The 21,672-nt window shown below is 36.6% G+C and overlaps 1 protein-coding gene across 6 annotated transcripts in view; it reads left to right on the top strand.

The window, feature by feature from the left end:
* Nucleotides 1-21,328, top strand: part of AKAP11 (A-kinase anchoring protein 11) — a 68,322-nt gene extending 46,994 nt beyond the window's left edge. For 3 of the 6 annotated variants that reach the window (XM_067563167.1, XM_067563168.1, XM_067563170.1), the window contains 4 exons: nucleotides 160-243; nucleotides 969-1,015; nucleotides 6,968-7,128; nucleotides 16,381-21,328. In XM_067563167.1, coding sequence (XP_067419268.1) covers nucleotides 160-243; nucleotides 969-1,015; nucleotides 6,968-7,128; nucleotides 16,381-16,527 — 439 coding nt within the window. In that variant the 3' untranslated portion in view covers nucleotides 16,528-21,328. The remainder of the gene's footprint in view (nucleotides 1-159; nucleotides 244-968; nucleotides 1,016-6,967; nucleotides 7,129-16,380) is intronic. The other 3 variants (XR_010922625.1, XM_067563169.1, XM_067563171.1) reach the window with 3 other exon arrangements.
* The last annotated feature ends 344 nt before the right edge of the window (nucleotides 21,329-21,672 follow it).

The raw sequence follows: 21,672 nt of genomic DNA, 5'->3' as shown, positions 1-21,672 counted from the left end.
TGATAGTCATGCTTATCCTCTGTTCCAGCAAACCTATTTAGAAAGTTGCAATGCTCGTACATCAAATATTTTGAGAAAACAGCTTTGAGGAAAATAAAGGTTCTAGTTTGAGCTATTGTTCTTTTCTAGTTCAGCTCTGTTCTCTTCTTCCCCTGGCAGTAATGGTAACAGCAGTAGCTGGAGCAGTCTTGGTTTAGAAGGAGATATGTATGAGGAGAATTTATCCTTTCCAACATCAGACAGGTTGGTCGAGTCCAGAAATTTAAACAGATGAGTTCCTCATAATTAATGCATGAAGTCATCACTTTTGAAGATGAGGAATACAATTAATGTGTTAATCTGATACATTATCAACGTGCTTTTTCACATAATCATGATATGGTTTTCCTTAATGAATTCATACTGAATGGATAAATTCTGCTGTGCTAAAATGCGAATGCCTAATTGCAAAATGAAAAATATCTTTTGTGCATGTTCTGCTTTGCTAGTCTGTAAGTCTTTCATTTACTTTGTCATGCAAACAAAAAAGCTTGCTTCCTACAGGATTTCTGTTTTGTTTTTTATTTTGCTTCAGCTTATGAAAACTTTTACAATTATTTTATAGTGGGGTCTATAATATGAATAATATAAAATGAAAGAATGCAGTAAACTTTTTTGTCTTTTGTAATGAAGCTAAAATAAACTTTCCTGCTCACACAAAAGTAGCAACATGATTTTTTCCCTTTTTAGAATACCTTAGAATTTTTTTTCATATTAATATAGAATTTCTTTATTAGTTTTTTTTAATCCTTGGGAACTTGTTAGCAAATCCAGTTACAATATGAAATGGTGTAAGAAGCAAAGATGCTTTTTCATGGTCATATTCCTTTTCTCTTTAACACTCATCACTGATTCTTAGGATTGGCTCCATCCATCATGAATGTATTGGGTATCTATTAATTCTTTGATATTTTATTTTTAAAATCCAGTGATGGAACAGAAGATAAAGATGAAGACCCCAAAGATACTGTAGAAGGTAATGATGATTTCAGCGCACATTGTAGTTTACATGGGCTATTTTTAAAATTCTTTTACTTTGGTAGTATACATAGAGCAATGAGAAAATCCTGTTATAAAAGATGTTTACATAGCACACATCAAGTAAGTATACATGGATATTATTAATCTGGAGCCATTTAGGGTGTGTATACCCAGCATCTCTAAGAGAGCCTACCAGCCTGGATCCACAAACTTGCAATCTCTGGGGTTAGCATGTTACAATAGCTGTGTAGACATTGCTTTGGCATTGCTACTCAGGGCTTGAGTGCCAGAACAACAACCTGAGTTACAACATCAAACAACGTCTATACAGCTATTTTTAGCATGTTAGCACAAGCCCTGCTAGTGTAAGTTTGTGGACTCAGACTGGGAGGGTCTCTCCAAGATTCATTGTAGACATACCTATAAACACTTTCTAATGCCCTTTAAACTATGGTATATAATACTGTTCAGATAACTGGTATGTTTATTAATATAAGTCATTAAACTTTGTCTAGCTCATTGGAAGTGTAAATTCATGTGTGTCTTCATTCTGTGGAAGATATTTAATACAGGTGACTTTCACATTGCTACAAGGACTGTCTTGAATGAACATTGGTCCAGATTCTCTGCTGTGCTGTTTCCTTTTACTGCAGTACAGAATGGGGCCTGTCAAGGAGCCTGTTACTTATTGATTCTGAGGGTAACTCTGCACTGGCTCCAGCATAGGTGTGAGCTGCCAAAGGATTTTACACCAGCAGAGGATTTTATTGTGTTCTGGGCATGCTCCTTTCCTGTCCCTAAGAAGGGCTACTAGAATGATCCAAAGAATGGAAAACGTTCCTTAAGAGAGGAGACTGAAGGAGCTTGGCTTGCTTAGCCTAACCAAATGAAGGCTGAGTGGTGATATGATTGCTCTCTATAAATACATGAGGGATAAATACCAGAGAGAGAGAGGAGTTATTCAAGTTAAGAACCAATGTTGGCACAAGAACAAATGGATATAAACTGGCCATCAACAAGTTTAGACTTGAAATTAGATGAAGAGCTCTAATCATCAGAGGAATCAAGTTTGGAAACAGCTTTCCAAGGGGAACAGTGGGACCAAAAAACCAAGTTTCAAGACTGAACTTAATATTTATGGAGAGCATGGTATGGTATAAGCCATCCCGATGTGCAGAAAGAATAGCAAATATGGTAAGTGTCCAGCTTGGCTTAACAAAGAAGTCTTTGGTGAACTTAAACACAAAAAAGAAGCTTACAAGAAGTGGAAGCTTGGTCAGATGACTAGGGAGGATTATAAAAATACTGCTCAAACATGCAGGAATGAAATCAGGAAGGCCAAAGCACAATTGGAGTTGCGGCTAGCAAAGGATGTGAAGGGGAACAAGAAGGGTTTCTACAGGTATGTTACCAACAAGAGGAAGATTAGGGAAAGTGTGGGCCTCTTACAGAGTCGGGGAGGCAACCTAGTGACAGAGGATGTGGAGAAAGGTGAGGTACTCAATGCCTTTTTTGCCTCTGTCTTCTCAGACAAGGTCAGCTCCCAGAATACTGCACTGGGCGGCACAGAATGGGAAGGAGGTGAACATCCTGCAGTGCTGAAGGAACAGATCCAAGACTATTTAGAAAGATTGGACATACACAAGTCCATGGGGCCAGATGCAATGCATCCAAGGGTGCTGAGGGAGTTGGCTGATGTGATTTCAGAGCCATTGGCTATTATCTTTGAAAGCTCGTGGCAATTGGGGGCGGTCCCTGATTGCTGGAAAAAAGCAAATATAGTGCCCATCTTCAAGAAAGGGAGGAAAGAGGATCCAGGGAACTACAGACCGGTCAGCCTCACCTCAATCCCTGGAAAAATCATGGAGCAGGTCCTCAAGGAATTAATTTTAAGGCACTTGGAAGAGAGGAAGGTGATCAGGAACAGTCAACATGGATTCACCAAGGGAAAGTCATGCCTGACCAACCTGATTGCTTTCTATGAAGAAGTGACTGGCTCAGTGGATGTGGGGAAAGACGTATTAGGTTGTTACACGTTATTATTAACAGAGTAGGTAATTGGAAAAGCAGTGGACGTAATATACCTTGACTTTAGCAAAGCTTTTGGTATGGTCTCTCACGGTATTCTAATCAGCAAATTAAAGAAGTATGGGTTAGATGAATGGACTCTAAAATGGATAGAGAATTGGCTAGAGCATAGGGCTCAATGAGTAGTGATCAATGGCTCCATGTCTAGCTGGCAGCCGGTCACAAGCAGAGTGCCCCAGGGGTCGGTGCTGGGGCCGGTTTTGTTCAACATCTTCATTAATGATCTGGAAGATGGGGTAGATTGCACCTCAGCAAGTTTGCAGATGACACTAAGCTGGGGGGGAGTGGTAGATACCCTGGAAGGTAGGGATAGGATACAGAAGGACCTAAACAAACTGGAGGATTGGGCCAAAAGAAATCTGATGAGGTTCAGCAAGGACAAGTGTAGAATCCTGCACTTAGGACGGAAGAATCCCATGCACACCTACAGACTGGGGACCGATGAGCTAGGCAGCAATTCTGCAGAAAAGGATCTGGGGGTGACAGTGGATAAGAAGCTGGATCTGAGTCAGCAGTGTGCCCTGGTTGCCAAGAAGGCTATTGAGCATATTGGGCTGCATTAGTAGGAGCATTGTCAGCAGATCGTGGGAAGTGATTATTCCCCTCTATTTGGCATTGGTGAGACCTCATTTGGAGTATTGTGTCCAGTTTTAGGCCCCCCACTACAAAAAGGATGTGGAGAAGTTGGAGAGAGTCCAGCAGTGGGCAACAAAAATGATTAGGGGGCTGGAGCACAAGACTTATGAGGAGAGGCTGAGGGAACTAGGCTTGTTTAGTCTGCAGAAGAAAAGAATGAGAGGGGTTTTTATAGCAGCAGCCTTTAACTACCTGAAAGGGGGTTCCAGGGAGGATGGAGTGGTGACAGATGACAGAACAAGGAGTAATGGTCTCACGTTGCAGTGGGGGAAGCCTAGGTTGGATATTAGGAAAAAGTTTTTCACTAGGAGGGTGGTGAAGCACTGGAATGGGTTACCTAGGGAGGTGGTAGAATCTCCATCTTTAGAAGTTTTTAAGCTGCGGCTTGACAAAGCCCTTGGGGGGATTATTTAGCTGAGGTTAGTCCTATTTAGTCCTGCTTTGAGCAGGGGGCTGGACTAGATGACCTCCTGACGTCTCTTCCAACTCTGTGATTCTATGATATTGCCTTCAATGGCATGTGGCTCATCTCTGACTGCTAGTAGCAAATATCCCCAAACGCCAGAGATGAGACACTAAATGGGGAGGGCCCTGAGTTAATTCTTCACTAGGTGTCTGACTATTGGGTCTTGCCCACATGCTCAGGGTCCAGCTGATCACCGTGTTTGGAGTTGGGATGGAATTTTCCCCTGGGTCAGATTGGCAGAGTCCCTCAGGTTTTTTGCCTTCCTCTGCAGCCTGGGGCACGGGTCTCTTGCCATTTAAACTAGAGTAAATGGTGAATTCTCTGTAATACGAAATCTTTAAATCATTTGAGAACTTCAGTAACTCAGCAAGAGATTATGGATCTATTACAAGAGTGGTTGGGTAAGGTTCTGTGGCCTGTGATATACAGGATGTCAGACCAGATCATCATGATGGTCCTTTCTGGCCTTAAAGTTTATATATTTGTGAGCCCTGGACCAGATAAAGGGAGGGGGAGTTGGTGTTAGCACTGGTTATCACAGCTCTGTGCCCACTAATAGCTCCTATATAAATGGGAAGATGTTTTAGGTGGGACCAGAAGGAGTTTGCTGGCTGACCAGGCCACTGAAGTGTGAAAGAAGAAAACTCCAGTTAACTCTTTCCACTAGGAAGTGAATTTCGCTGCACAACTTCATAATAACTACATATGGGGAAAACATACTTTCTGATGCGCTTTCAGAGGGACTGCAGAATACAGTCAGTCTTTTGAAAGAAATAAATGACTAGATGTTAAGGAAGAGTGAAGAGTTTGCTACTAAGTATCTGCAAGAATCTATGGGAGATGATTGATTACGTTAATCCTGCTTCTCTTGTCTGTCTACACAATTATCTTTTTAATAGCTAATACCTTTTGTGTTATTTAATCCAGTTGTATTCTGCTCTGTAGGTATCATGCAGTGCCTTCAATATTAAATTTAGATTTCCTTGTGCTTCCTCCTTGATTTAAAGAGCCTTAAACTGCAACATCCAACAAGTGGCTTATAATAAGTAAAACAGTTCTTGATCTTAGCTCTTTACACAATTCCAAAATGTTTTCCAGAGTTTAACATATTCTTTTATTATGGAATTTTGCGGTCTATTTTTCTAGCACAGTTAAGTTCCATTTGACTAAGTCATACACTCGTAATTCAATGGAGAGGATTGTTTCTTATCATTTATTGCTTGCATTATGGTACTACTTGAAGACCACAATCAGGATTGCAACCCTTTGTGCATGTTGCTTTGCAAACACACAGGAGGATAGCCCTTGCCCTGAAAACTATTATAGTATGTCTTCCGGTCTACTCCGCACTGATTAGGGCTCAACTGGAGTATTGTGTCCAGTTCTGCGTATCACATTTCAGGAAAGATATGGACAAATTGGAGTAAGACCAGAGAAGAGCATCAAAAAATGATTAAAAGTCTAGAAAACATGACCTATGAGGGAAAATTGAAAATATTGTGTTTGTTTAATCTGGAGAAGACTGAAAGGGGACATAACAGTTTTCAAATACATAAAACGGTGAGAAAAATTGTTCTCCTTAACCTCTGAGGATAGGACAAGAAGCAGTAGGCTTAAATTGCAGCAAGGGCAGTTTAGGTTGGATATTAGGAAAATCTTCCTAACTTTCAGGGTAGTTAAGCACTGGAAATTTTTAATAGGTTAGACAAACACCTGTCAGGGATAGTCTAGATAATACTTACTCCTTCCATAAATGCAAGGGACTGAACTAGATGATCTCTTGAGATCCCTTCCAGTCCTACGATTCTATGTCAGTCACTAGTTCTGTCTTCTCTAAACTAAGATGGGTGAGGTAATATATGTTATTGGATCAACTTCTGTTGTTGAGCAAGACAAGTTTTCAAGCTTACACAGTGCTTTTCTTCTGATCAGAACTCTGTAAACTCAAAAACTTGTCTCTTTCACCAGTAGAAGTTGATCCAATAACATGATGCTTGTCATATTAATACGGTAACATCAAGCAAGAGTAGGGCAATGGCTGTTGCCTCTCTATCTGGCATTGGTGAGACCACTACTGGAATAGCGTCTAAGTCTGGTACCCATACTTTGAAAAGGGTGTTGAAGAATTGGAAATGATTCAGAAAAGAGCAGCAAATATGGTTTGAATTCTTGAAAACATGTCTCATGATGAAAGGTTAAAGGAACTCAGTCAATGTAGTTTTTTGTATTGAAGGTTAAGAGGCAGTTTGATCAGTGTGCAACTTGTACAGAGAGAAGTTACATTCTACTAGAGCATTATTTAATCTGACAGATGAGGGTTTAACTACAGCCAGTAGTTGGAAATTGAAGTTAGCAAATTTCAAACTGGAAGTAAAATACAGATTTTTAACAATTAAGGTAAGTAATTATTCAAACATATTACCAAGGGATGTGGTAAATTTTCCATAATGTGGACTCTTTAAATCAAGATTAGATTTCTTCCCCCCCTCAGGTATGCTTTAGTTCAGCCACAAAGTGTTGAGCTAGTGGTACTTTCCCTCCACCCCTTACTCCCCAACCTATATAGAAGGATAGGGCGCTTTCAGGCCAGTGTGTTTTTTCTAATCTGTGCTAGTCATCAAAACATTTGTTAAAATGAGTGGGGGGAAATGAGGTATTTAATATTTACATTCTCATAAATGTCTTAGTTTCATTGTCTCAAAAGAGTCTGTGGTTGACTTACAGATTTGATCATTTGTATTGTATTTTTAATATTAGGTATGGGGCGGGTAGGAAAGGCATTGCTAATAGTGAATGTTGACATGGAACCCTGTATGGTGGATCCCCAGCTGAGAACGACACTGCAGTGGCTGGCAGCTTCTGAAATAGAGGTGTCCGAGCTTCGTTTTCATGACGCTGCTACAAAGGATTTCATTCTCGTGAGTACTGCTGTGTTGCTCATGTGATTGTAAAGTGTGATGAGATTCATTGTGTTATTTATCTGTTTCTACTGTGTTTACCATATATGGTATTCAGAGAAATTACTTAATTATTTTAACCCTAGAGAGAATGAGAGCAATTTAGTCTCTGTGTATAGTATATACAGAATTGTATCAAATGCCATTAGCGTGATTGGTTAAGATCAGTTAACCATATATTTTAAAGACTTGTTTCACGTGCTCAGATAAAATATAATAGCTTCCTTTTAACTGAATAGACGGGATTTTCAAGCATTATTTATACAGCATTTGTTTCAATTAGCAATAAATTGACCCTTTACACAAGTGAACTTAAATTGCAATTATTCGGTTTATAGCTTAGCTTGTTAAAATTATGATTGTGCAAAACTTAGGACAGTTGTGAATGTACATTTATTAGCAACAGAATAAAAAGTTTAACTTCTAATTAAACTTGATTTTAAGTGTATTTTCATTCCAGAGGCTATTACAAAGCAAATAGTTAGTATGAAGAAACAGCCTGATAAAATAGATGATCCAAAATTTCCTATGTAAATAGTTCTTTGATTGTGTGTTTGTCCACAATGCATTTGATATAACCAAGCAGGTTAAAAGAAGCCCATCTGACATCAGGATTTTGCATGTGCCTTTGGAGAGAGCCAAAGTATTGTAATAGGCCTGGTCTTCACTGGTGGCTTAATTCGAATTAAAGTCCCTTAATTCGAATTAATTACTCCCACGTCTACACTTGCGCATTGTTAATTCGAATTAAGGAGTCTTTAAAATCGAATTAATAAAACCACCTCTGCAAGTGGATTAGCGCCTGAAGCGCATCAGTTAATTTGCATTAGTGTGAGTGTGGACGCAATGGGACTTAATTCGAATGAATTGGCCTCCAGACTGTATCCCATGATGCCCCATGTCAGTACCCTCCCGCAAAGCAGCCCCGGGAAGATTTAAATCTTCATTTCCTGCAGTAAATGGGTTTAAAATCCAAGCTGCGATCACCCCCCCCCCCCCCACACACAGCAAGCCCTTTGCAGTTTCTCTCTTAAAGAGTTTGAAAGATTTCACCCCCCCCTTGTGGTGAATGCATTTTAACTGCCCAGCAAGCCCTTTGCAGTTTGTCCCTTTAAGATTTGTCACTTTGAAAGTTTAGCCCTTTGCAGTTTGTCCCTTTGAAAGATTTCGCCACCCACCCCCCTCCCTGTGTGGTGAATGCGTTTTAACTGCCCGGCAAGCCCTTTGCAGTTTGTCCCTTTAAGATTTGTCCCTTTGAAAGTTTAGCCCTTTAAAGTTTGTCCCTTTGAAAGATTTCACCACCCACTCCCCTCCCCACGTGGTGAATGCATTTTAAATGCCAGCAGTGAAAGGAAATTCTTTGCTACATTGTTTCAGTGGCCAATCATGGAAATTGATACTTTCTTAAGAGTTTATTCACAGTGCTACATGTGGATACATTATATCATGCTTTCTATCAGTGAAATGGAAACATTTGTATCACTATCAATATACTAACTGACTCTCTTGTTATTTATCTTACATTCTGCAGACACCTGTAGAATGAAAATCAAAGGCAAGCAATATACAGGAGGTGGTAGGGGGAGCATAAAAGGCAAACAGAATACAGTTCTAAAGTAATCTAGGATAAGCTGTGATGTATTTGTCACAGTCAAAATGAGAGCATAGTTCAACTGGCTCCATGTGCCTGCAGCAATGGCGATCGGGGGAGTAAAAAAACAGCATGAAAATCCTTTTCCTGTTTGTTTGGGGGTGGGGGAAGAGGGTGGGGGAAGCAGCGCTGCATCCTGGGATGATGACACTCGTCACAACAGCCTATCTATGGTTAGTTGCACTGTAGGATAGCTTCCCACATTGCACTGCTTTCTAATTCGAATTAAGGCTGGCCAGTGAGGATGCAAGAAACCAGCACAAACACTGTAGTGTGGACAGTCTGCACGCTTTCTATAAATCGCTTTCTGTAATTTGAATTAAACTAATTTGAATTAGTGCTGCAGTGTAGACATAGCCATAGAGACTGATCTGGAGATCCCTCTGTTGCAGACAGGCTTTGGAAACGTGTTCCTCTTGTGCTCCTGCACTCAGAAAAGATTATGCAGTTAAAATCATTCCTTTTCATGAATAAATACTGTATTACATATAAAAATGTATAATTATAGTTTTTTGAGTCACCTTTACAACTACCTTTGGGAAATAGTTTGGGAAATGTAACCACAACATTACTATGCTATAAGAAGTTAATCATTTAATGAGCGTGGACATTTTTTGTTTCTAAGTAGTGAGATCAGTAAGATTGGTGTCCTGCCAGGTGTTCTACTTTTCATGTTGTTGACATGTAAAGAGAGTGATTACCATTCATTTTAGAATGAAGATCTTGGCAGGATAATTTGTGATAAATGTATTTGTATCTAAAAAAAGCATAAGATTGCAGTATTTTGGATTGTTTCAATTGCTAGAGAGATTGAGATTTCAATTTATTGAAGTTCAAGCAGCTAAAGCAGTTTTGTGTTGTCCCTGGAAAAGCATATAGGGGAAAAACCAGTGTATATTTCTAAACTCTTTATGTGGAAAAATTTGTGTACTGATTTTAAAGAAGTCCAGAAGATTGTAGAATAATTTATGGGCATATTGAAAAATGTGTATTTGGTATTGCATTTCTTGAAGATAGAAATAATTTAAAGATAACATTAAAACTCATATTTCTAATGAAAATCAAAATATCAGGATTAAGAGTGCATTTCATGTCTACTGTGAACTCAAAAAGAGATCTGATCAAGAGGATTTCTCTTTTGCATTCTGTTAGCCTCCATTAACTGTGGAGATGTTATTCAAATGTCATTTCATTTTTCTGTTGTCTTGGTAAGTTTCCTCGGTGCTTTTTGAATAGTTTTTCACTTTCAGTTGTCATATGCCTTATGCAAAGCCCATTGAAGTCCGTGATAGTCTTTGCATTGACTTGAATGTGCTTTGGATGAGATCCTACACTCATTTCTGCTTGGGGAATCTGTTTAGTTTCATTTATCATTCTTTCCCTTCCTTTCATACTTGTTTTATTATTACTTGTTATATCAAGGACTTATATAGCACCCATGGCATGGTGATGGGACCCGTATAAATGCCTGTAATTATAGTAACACATCTTGTACTGAGTGTACATGAGAGACCAGAAACGATCAGTTGGATGGTAGATGCTTATGCATGCTTAGCATGTCTCTCTTCTACCCTTATCCCTTTACCCTCTCTGATTTCTTTAGGTGTGAGACTTGGGGTTCTAACACTTGAGTCCTCACAGGAAGGGATCTAGATCAGATAGTATTAGATGCATATTCAGCCAACATTTATTCTATCTTTGGATACCTCTTGTATGTAGAGAAACACTCTGGAAAAGAGGTGAATCTACGCCCTTAAAGATTCAGGAGAGAGGTAAAATAGTACATATGGCATATCCACATGACACTTCCACTTCTCAACTTTAAAATGACACTGAATTGACACATTCAGATACTATATACAACTTGCAGGTATTACACTCCCAGACCGGGATGGTCTTAAAACCTGAATTTTATTACATTTAGAATAAAAATCCCAAACACAGTTTGCACAGTCTCCACTCCAGCACAGTCTCAACTGAGCACATCAGACTTTCCTGGGACCACCCTTTGCTCCCCAATTGTGTAATTTTCAATCTGTTCAGCAGAGCTCCTAACCCTTAAAGGATAGAGCAACAGATTTAAAGGGACGGGGCACAGGTAAACATAATCCTGGCACTCCATTATGAGTGTTACACAGGGGAGGTAGTGTTCACACAGTCCAGAAAGCATTAGAATATGAACTGACTAATGAAACCAGATATTGTATATTAATTAAGCTTTGCCAGTATGTTATTTTGAAGTAGGCTGAAATACTTGAATTACCAAGTTGACATTAGAATATTATAGTAATATATTGGGTGAAACCAAATGGGATAAAAATAGGAAGTCAGAGGATATATAGAGGAAATAGTGTGCCTCTCACAGATTTGTAACCTTTTTCATGCACCATGTGAGATTTATGCTTGAACTTAATTAGCAAACCACAACCAGGTCAATATGATCCAATAACTCTCATCATCTTCCTGTGGTCTGAAGCAAAGTAGCATCATTTTCAGAGTACTTTGTTTCAGTTTGAAGAATGTGATAGACGAAAGATCAGAATGTATTCCAGTACCATTTCTGGATAACTCAGAAAATTATCACCAAATGATTGGCGGCTTAGACTCTAAGCCTTAGAGAATGAAAGATTTTTCCATAGTGATACTTAACGTTTCATTTGTTCTTATTCATTTAAGCCTCATTCCTGTGATAAATGCCCAGTGTGGACAGAGCTTGTCCAGAGCCCCACTGCAGGATCAAGGCATTATTCTAAATTTCCAAATTTCCTTTAAAAAAAAAAAAGCCACTTTTATTCCTATGCTCTGTTTATTCATCTGTAAAATTGGGATGATGTTGTTTATCTAGCTTCAGAAGGCACTTTGAGATCCGTGGATAAAAAGTACTATATAAACAGTAATTGTTTGTTGTTGTTTGTTAACTTTATTTCTTCCAAATATATTCCATAAAAATATTTTAACATTTCCAACAATCAATCGTATATCAACCAGTGAGCACCAGGTATACTGGTCCTAATTCATCCTAGAGTAACTCCCTTAATTTCAGTTCTTTCAGTGAATTAAACACATCAAACTTACAAACTCTGTGCATTTCACTTCTTTAATCTTTTATTTATTCTGTTTGCTGCTGTTGTGCGTAGGAACAGGGTCCCATTGTGCTATCCTCTGTACAGTAGTAGTGGTATGCAGAGAGTAGACAGTCCCTGCCCTGAAGATGATGTAATATAAATAAGGTTTAAAGTAAACAGGATAGTGTTTTAACCCCACAATATCTTTTTATAAAGAATATGTAATTGTTTAAATACAACGTTGCTTAGGAGTTGGTTTTCAAAAATGGGTGCCTAGATTTTTATGTATCTAAATCTTAATTTAGACAATTAAGTTACCTAATATTCAAATCACACAACTCCTCCCTAACTGTCCATAACTTGAATCCCAATACATAAATAGAAGTATCTCTGAAGTTAGCTGACAAGTGAGATGTCACCAAATTGGAATTGACAATTCTTGACACCAAGAGAACAGAACTCCTACTAAAAGCCGGGAAGCATGGATGTGAATGGTTGGACAAAACAGTACTTGCTGCTTGCACTGAGAGGTCTGATAAAATCTGAACGTATGACTGATATCCTTCCCCTTTTGGGCTTACTTTCTTGGGGCCTATCCCAGTGAATTTAATACATGTTAGATCAGGTCTTAAACCATTTTTTAAAAGGAAAAAAAATTAATTACCCCTAAAAAGACAGCCAGCTTTTAAACCAAATAACTCACTTAATGAAGATAATTCTTATCTCTGTATCATACATACATAATCCAGCTACCATATCCCTTTTCCGTAAACCCAACAAAAAAATCCATTATTCTTGACACTTGCCACCACTCATCAAATGCAATAACAGGCAGTTCAAGAATGGTTTGGAAAATGCATCATTAAAAAAAATATATAGTGACCAATTAAATAGTTTTTAAAAATATGACAGACATGTATAGGGGAAAAATAATTACAACTGCACAACTGCTGACTCCAAGGAACAAAATTGGACCTCACTACTGTAGGCATCCTGGCCTCCATCCACCCATTTAAAAATTTCCCATTTCTACTTGAGTAAACCAAAATATATAACTGTTCTGATGACAATAGGAAATAGACCAGTCTGGTGAAGGTTTGATCTTTGAACCCTGAATTGAAACAATAAGACTTAGAAGAGCCAGATGCTGTGTCTTCGCATCTTTGTTTTATTATATTTTGACTTTCCCAGTATATGAATTACAAAATACAATATATTTACTTAGCCAGTAGAAGATAATCCTATTTCAGAACATCAGCCAAATTCATATTTGGAGTATGAGAAATGAGCAGCCTCATTTCTGGAATCTTCATTAAATAGTTATGCTGTATACTATAAAATTTAGTTTAGTCATTCTGCATTATTTTAAATCTGATGCCCAGATAATTACTAGATAGTCAGCTTTTGCATGTATACGTGCATCGAAATTGTGTCCTTGTTATAGGTTTCTATAGGATGTAAAAAAAAAAAAGGGGGGGGGGGGCTGTCAATTAATCAGTTAACTCAAAACAAATTGCTTAAGTTAACTTGATTTAAAAATTAATTGCAGTTTTAATCACACTGTTAAACAATAATAGAATACCAATTTAAATTTATTATAAATATTTTTGGATGTTTTTCTACATTTTCAAATATATTGATGTCAATTGCAACACAGAATACAAAGTGTACAGGGCTCTCATTATATTATTATGGTTACAAATATTTGCACTGTAAAAAAGATAAACAAAAATAGTATTTTTCAGTTCATCTCATATATAGATTTTACTACAGTGTATCATGAAAGTGCAACTTACAATGTAGATTTTTTGTTACATAACTGCACTCATAAACAAAACAATGTAAATCTTTGGGGCCCACAAGTCTACTCAGTCCTACTTCTTCAGCCAATTGCTAAGACAAACAAGTTTGTTTATGCTTTCAGGAGATAATGCTGCCCACTTCTTATTTACAATGTCACCTGAAAGTGAGAACAGACATTCGCATGGCACTGTTGTAGCCGGTGTTGCAAAGTGTTTACATGCCAGATATGCTGAACATTCGTATGCCCCTTCATGCTTCGGCCACCATTCTAGAGGACACACTTCCTTGCTGATAATGCTCATTACAAAAATAATGCATTCATTAAATTTGTGACTGAACTCTTTGGGTGAAAATTATGTCTCCTACTCTGTGGTTTTACCCACATTCTACCATATACTTCGTGTTTGGCAGTCTCTGATGACGACCCAGCACATGTTTGATTTAAGAACACTTTCGCTGCAGATTTGACAAAATGCAAAGAAGATTCCAATATGAGATTTCTAAAGATCGCTACAGCACTTGACCCAGGGTTTAAGGATCTGAAGTGCCTTCCAAAATCTGAGATGGACGAGGTGTGCAGCATGCTGTTGGAAGTCTTAAAAGAGCAACACTCCAATGCAGAAACTACAGAAGCTAAACCACCAAAAAGAAAATCAACCTTCTGTTGGTGGCATATGAGTCAGATGCCGAAAATGAACGTGCATCAGTCCACACTGCTTTGGATCATTATCAAACAGAATCTGTCATCAGCATGTAAGCATGTCCTCTGGAATGGTGGTTGAAGAATGAAGACACATACAAATGTTTAGCATGTCTGGTATGTAAATACCATTCAACACCAGCTACAACAGTGCCATGCGAATGTCTGTTCTCACTTTCAGGTGACATTGTAAATAAGAAGTGGGCAGCATTATCTCCCGTAAATGTAAACAAGCTTGTTTGTCTCAGCGATTGACTGAACAAGACGTAGGAGTGAATGGACTTGTAGGCTCTAAAGATTTACATTGTTTGATTTTTAAGTGCAGTTTTTTTACCTAATTCTACCTTTGTAAGTTGCACTTTCATGATAAAGAGATTGCACTACCATACTTGTATGAGATGAATTGAAATACTATTTTATTTTTTAAAATGCAGATATTTGTAATCAAAAATAAATATAAAGTGAGCACTATACACTTTGTATTGTGTTATTTAAAGCAATATTTTTGAAAATTTAGAAAACATCCAAAAATATTTAAGTAAATGATATTCTATTATTTAACAGCGCAATTAATTTTTTAAATCGCTTGACAATCCTAAAAAAAAATTTGATAATTCAACATATTTTAACAGTAATTTCTGTAGAGCCATATTGGCTTTATTCCTGCTGAATTCAATAGGAATTTTACATGAGGATTTTCACTTTGGTTAGTGTATGAAAGAGAGCACTCTTTTGGTTTGGAACTGGAAAAAACCAAAACAGTTTGGTTTGAACCAGAAGTGAATTTTTTCAGTTTTCTTGTCAAAACTAAGAACTGAAAGTTTTTTTGTTTTGGGGTAAATTAACCATTTTATTTCATCAGAAACTGAATTTTTGTTTTGTTTTTTTGTATCAGGCTGTTTTTGTGTGTTTTGCACTCTTTTTGTTTGGTTGTTGTTTTCTTTTTTTGTTTGTTTGTTTTTTTAAATGAGCCAAATTTGTAAATGAAATGCTGTTTCAAAGTGAAAAGTCAAAAAAAATTGTTTAAATTTTTTTTCCATTTTTTTTGTTGGCTGTAACTATTTGCAAAATTCGCAAATAGTTTTGGTGCCTTGTAAAATAATTTTTTTCAACAAATTTAGTATTTGCCAATTTTTTTTAAAGTTGCCCACATCTACTCTCTTCACTTAAATCTATTTCTTCTATATTTTAACTTCCTTTGATCCACATGTGGAATATTTGTTAGAAAGGGGATTCAGGCTGAAATAACAGCCTTCAGTCACTCAAGGCAAGCATGGATGAGCTAAATGTAAAGAAAAAGAACGGTCACAGTGGTTAAAGAAATTTTAGACCAGAATAAAAGGTTGTAAAACTTGAGGCTGGCAAAATATGTTAATTTGTCAGTGTCTCACGGGGCTTAGTATATATCTAATATATGAGGTTGTGGACAAGAGAAATTCCTTGTTTAACCTCTGAGGGAAAAGCAGTTTCCTACTGCACTGACTTTGCTTGTAAGTGGAAGTTTAACGTATGCTTTTTTTTGTTTTTTGGAGACATTGAAATTTCCGAACTGGAGACAGTGTTTCCGTTGAGGGCAGAGTTTATATACCAACCAAACCACACTATATGTTGTGAAAGGAAAATCCATATCTTATATTAATCCTGACTTTCTTTTACAGTATTACATGTGTATTATTGGGGGTGGGTGGCAAATGCATCAATCTTGTGTTCAGAATTTCCTGTTTTATGCAACCCCCATGAACCACAAACCACATAGCTGTGGGACCATGTCACTTGAAAATGTCACTCTCTGGGCAAGAAATTTTTATGGAAACTAGCTTTAAAAAAATGTTTGGTCCTTAAGGAAGTTTTGTTTTTATGGCTAAGGAATAATGTTTAACTCTTTACAGCTGGTCTTCTAATATGACCTGATATTTCGAGGAGAATTTTTATAACAGTCAATCATTCAAGCTATTTATTTCCCTAGATTAAATATTTTGTTGTTCTTTCTCTAGCTTTCAAAAAGACTGAGAGAGAGAGACTGGAAAGTGGGAGACCTCTTGCAAGCAGTGCTGAAATACTGTGAAATGATGGAGAAGACTCCTGATGGGGATAAACATCTGAATAAGTCTTTATTTGGTTGGCTTCTGGAAAATGTCTGAAAAATCCAAAGACCTAATATTCTTCCCTTCATTCCTCCTTTAGAAGGAGACATGAAGGACAGAGATGTATAGCGTTAAACTTTAACTGATGAATGTTCTATTAACTATCATCATTTTAAGAGACTTCGGGGTGAAAGTAAATATAGCTGTTCTGTAAGTATTTTGTGACACTGTGTATACAATATGTTCATCCAATGCATATCTTCATAATTGATATCCGGGTATTGTGTCCATCCATGCATATTTGTATTTACTGCTATGTTCAGACTATGTATATGCATATATATATAGAATGTGTATGAAGAAAGATCTCATCCATGGACAGTAGATGACAGGTGATAAAACAGGATATACAGGGTTCCCACTGTATTGGAATAGTTGTTTACAATTGGAGGCATACTATATTAATAGCATTTTTAAGTTTGAATTGCTAAAGAAACTTGTTTCAACTTTACATACAACCATTTTATGACAAATTCTATGTTTTGAACCATCATGATATGTAGATGTGACATATCAGTGTGTTAGAACTAGTAAATAAGTTATTGGAGATTTTCCTCTTGGAATTTTGCCATCTTTTTGCAAAAAATAGTTCCTTATTCCTAATCCTCCATATATGAATGATCTTTGTTTCTCAAACTGATCTTCTGAATAAGGCACACTTTAAAATAGTAACATTTTCTTAAAATACAAAAAGAGAAAAATTTTGCAAAGTGGTTGTCATTTTTCTTAAATACCTTTGCTAAAATTGTTATTTTAAAGGAAGCCATTCAGTCAAGTCTTTGATAAAATGAAACTGAGAAGTTGGCTACTCATTGTGTCTATTTGTCCTGTGGTTAAAGGGTTTGTCTGTCTTCACATGTCTATTGGTTTGTAAGTGCTAATAGTTAATCATCTTGTTTTATTTTACAGCCCCTTTAGGGGGAAAAGCGCTCACTGAGATGGCATCCTGATATTCGTCAAAAGTGATGTCACTGCAAGAGAATCATGGGGCCTTATCTATTTTGGGTGGATATAGGAATTTAAACAGCCATCTGACTTTAAAGGACTGTAGCTGTTTAAATCACCAAACTTAGGACCAGAGCCTGAGAAGTTGAGCGTTTACAACCATCTATTGGCTTCAGTGGAAATTACATATTCTCAGTAACTCTTCGGATTTCATCTTTGGTTACAGATTAGGTTCCATGCACAGAGCTGGTGAGCCCAGCAGCACTTTCCTTGCAGTGCCATTGTGCTTTGAAAAAGTATGCCAGTGCTCATCATGAAGCTATTATCTTTATTAGCCATTAGAATAATCTGGGTTTAAAAAGAGACCTTCCATTGGAATATGGTGAAGATATTGATCCTTCTTCAAATCAAACTGAAAAGTTACTTAACTTTTTATAGGAGTTCTCGTGTGCATGCGCTGACACCATTTTAAATTTCCACAGTTTCTTATGTCTGCTCAGGTACTGTTACCTGAGTTTAATTTCATGTCACTGTATCATCTCATTAATTAAAAAAAACAATTGGTGCCTCATGGCAAAATTAAAAGTCTGTTTAGAGATAGTTTTGTTTCATGTGGGTAATTTGGTCTACTTGATTAAAGCATAGAACAAAGAGGCAGTTCTAATCCTAGTTTTGCTTCTGATTTGCTGTGTGCTCTTGACCAAATTACTTAACTTCTTTGTTTTAACTCCCTCATCTGTATAATGTAACTAATGATGATTGTTTTAACAGTGCTTTGCAAATACGAAGAATTATGGTTTGTTGTTTTGTCATCCTCCTGCGCATCCTTTCCCCTCCCCCCATGATATTTTTAGGGGGTTATCTCTTCCTGGTATGTGTGCATTTACGTGATTTGTTGGTTGTCTTTTTTGTTTTTTGAGGACATGGGCTCTTTCTCCTTAGTCCTTATTTGAAACCAAGCTCTGTTTGTGATCTCTCGTTTGCCACAGCAATCAATAGAATTATCGCAAATAGAAAATTGACTGTAAGTGATAAGCAACAAAAGCCAAATGAACCTTAAAAACAATTACTCTGTGCTAAATTCTGCTCTGATTTACACCTTGGCAATCCCATTAGTGAAGTTTCAAGGGTTGAAGAACAGGACAAAATATTGGTCCAGGTTTCCAAGTTCCCATAAGTTTCTCAAATTAAAACGGAAGAGGAATACAAAAAATAATATAAATACCCAACAGTCTGTACAAAGAACAATTTTTCAAAAACTTCTGTACAGAATCAACAGGTTAATAAACTTGTAGAATATGATGGATTTCTAAAAGGTTGGTTAACAGATTATCACTTTTTTATTAAGTTAGTTTTCTACAAAAGGTAGATAGACGAGCAAGTCTTTGGGGTTTATAAAGGTTTAAACAATAGTTAAGCAGGAAATACATTACCATTTTAATGTAAATGAACTAACTTTTTAAGTGATTCTTGCTTGGAGACTTTGGCCCAAATATATTCTTGGTTAATCTGCATTGATTTAAGTGGTGTTACATCAGGGATGACTTTGACCTATCACCTTTTTCTTTAAGTAACATACAGCATAGGTTTCAAATCTACACGTGTAGAAGATTTTTGATGAAAAATACTTAGTTTTTACTTTAAAATATATAGGTTTTTTTACAAATCTTTAAACTTCCGCTCAGGCATTGTCATCTGGCTTTAGGACTCTTTTGAATTACCAGTTGGATATTAAAAAAAGAGACAAGTTACTGATAATTTAACCTTCATGCAGTTGTATCATTAAATAAACAAAACTATATAACTACTAGTGGGAATCCTTATTCTGAAGAAATCTGACTGATATAATCTGCCCTGTTAATGAGGAAAATTGTCTTCTATTCTGAAATGAAAGGTTATGTCATTAACCAGTTTATTTAAACTGTTCCCTTCAGAGTACAAGTGTAATGAAATGAAAATTCACTGTGAATAAGACAGTGGGCCAAATGCTGATCTCTTAAACCAGAGCAAATCTAAAGTAGCTCAAGGATTTAGACCAGGTTAATAGAGCAGAATTATCACATTCAGTGTATTGTGTGTATGTATCGGAATACTGAAATTAGGGGAAGCTGTTTGGTGATTGTTTACTTTTAGATTGATAGAAATATATGCAATAGCTACACTTCAGAACACCATTTAGTTACCAAAATTTAAATACATCTTTGGTACGTTGAAAATTGGTAATATTTTGTAAGATGCTGTAGTTGAAGCATATTGAGAAGGGTCCCTCTATAAAATAGCAGTGAAAATGACAATGTTTAAAGGAAATATATTTCTCTTCAGATTTGTAAAATGTGATGCAAACAAAAGCCTTAATATTAGGATTTTTTAAAAGCAGTTCTAACAAGCCCATATGGTAAAATGCCAATAGCAAGATCTAGTATTTCTCTTTCAAAATGAGAACATGAAATAACTCAAACGTAGGCATATTTAAATGTGATATAAATAGTACATCTATCCTTGGTGCTGTTTGAGCTAAAATATTATCGTTCCAGGACTAACTATGTTTCTCAAAGATATGTCAGATTTTGAATGTTACATTTTTCTAATGTAACTGTATATATGGGACCTTTTCTATGAAGAGATGCTCATTCTCGAGAAGGTGTGAACGCAGTAAGTAGTAAACACTGTCACCAGCACAAGAGGAGCTAGTATTTGCATTAGTTATTTACAAAGCATTATTTGAAGGAATAAAATATTGGTTTCAGCACTTTGTGTTGTTTTAGTTTAAGAATTTCAGCTTTTTTAGCAAAAGCCACTACTGTCAAGCTTATACTGTACTTGAGCTTTGAAGAGGCAGGTACAGTGCCTAGCCACTGTCGTCACTTTATTTTGTACCATCGTTGTACATTCCTGTTGTATAGCTGGAGTTGTAGTTCTAGAGGGTCACTGTTCTGTTGTAATGTCTGAATAGTATTTAATACCAAACTTTATTGTTGTTAGCTGTAACTGCTACTTATTTGGTTACTTGTGCATTCTTACGATAATTCACAGCCCAGTTTAGTGACTCAATTGTATACCAAAAGCAGATTAAATAACTTTTAAATGTTTATGTAACTATGCTAAATGAATACAATATGAAGGTCTTGTACTGTATAAAAGTGACATCTTTTGCCATTTTAGTAATTTGATAATGTATTCAGTTACCAGATTATGAACTTCAGGTTGCACTAAATTTGTCCTTGTTTTAGCAGTGGCTTCAAATAAAACAAACACAATCTTGTGTATTGTAATGCTTTCAAGAGAACTGTCATTTATTGTAAACTCTTAGAATTTAATTTTTTTTTCTTTTTAGCTCTCGCAAACTAAGTAGGATTGGTCCTGGTCATGTGAAAGAACTCAAAGAATGGGACAGTAATAATGCCATAGTAGATGGTCTTCTGAGTTATCACTAAATCAGTCTCCCAGCAGGGTGTCAAAAATGTTGTGGTGCTCTCCTTGGGATGAGAGGTGGAAACCAAGGTTCTGACGGTTTGTAGTAAAGATCTCATGGTCTTTTTTTATGAAAGTTAGGGAAGTTAATCCTGGTTTTCTTGCCAAATTCCAAGTTGGGAATTGTATCCTGCCTACGTAAGTCTTCTCTATGCTTTCAGTTCAATATAGTATTCTTCACTTCCTGTTCTAAGCAGTTGTATAGTGCTGTGTGCTTAGCAGCTCCCTGAGGTGTTGACAGTTCAGTGCTTGGTGAAGTGATTCCTGCATAGATTGTGCAGTATTTGGGGAATCTTTCAGGATGAAAGACAGCTATGGAGTCTTCAGAATAAATGCAAGAAGATATTGTGTTGATGAAAATATATGCATATTGATTAAAACTATTTAATTGACCTTGTGTTACCTGGACTACTTCTGATTTGCTTAACTTGTCAGACAAAAAGAAACTGCTTTATTATAAACTACATCAAAGTGACTAGACTATATTAAGTCTAAAGACTCAATATGGAGAATGAGTCAAAGATTCAAAGAAGAATTAAATTGCATTAAAAATTGTTGCTAAACAAACCCATTGAAAACAGTTGTTTTGAGGAGCAGCGGTTTGGGGAGCTTGTAAATAGGATTTGATTTCACCATTTTTTTAAAATAAATATATTTTTAGCCAAAACAAACAAACAAAAACAAACAAAAAAAACTGAAGTGGCCTTTATGAATATTGAATAGGCT

Source organism: Emydura macquarii, unplaced genomic scaffold (assembly GCF_026122565.2).
Source record: "Emydura macquarii macquarii isolate MOO-44397 ecotype Brisbane River unplaced genomic scaffold, CSIRO-AGI_Emac_v2 contig_2473, whole genome shotgun sequence".
Lineage (NCBI taxonomy): Eukaryota > Metazoa > Chordata > Testudines > Chelidae > Emydura > Emydura macquarii.
The sequence above is the reverse complement of the archived record's forward strand: the minus strand, read 5'-3'. Positions and strand labels throughout refer to the sequence as shown.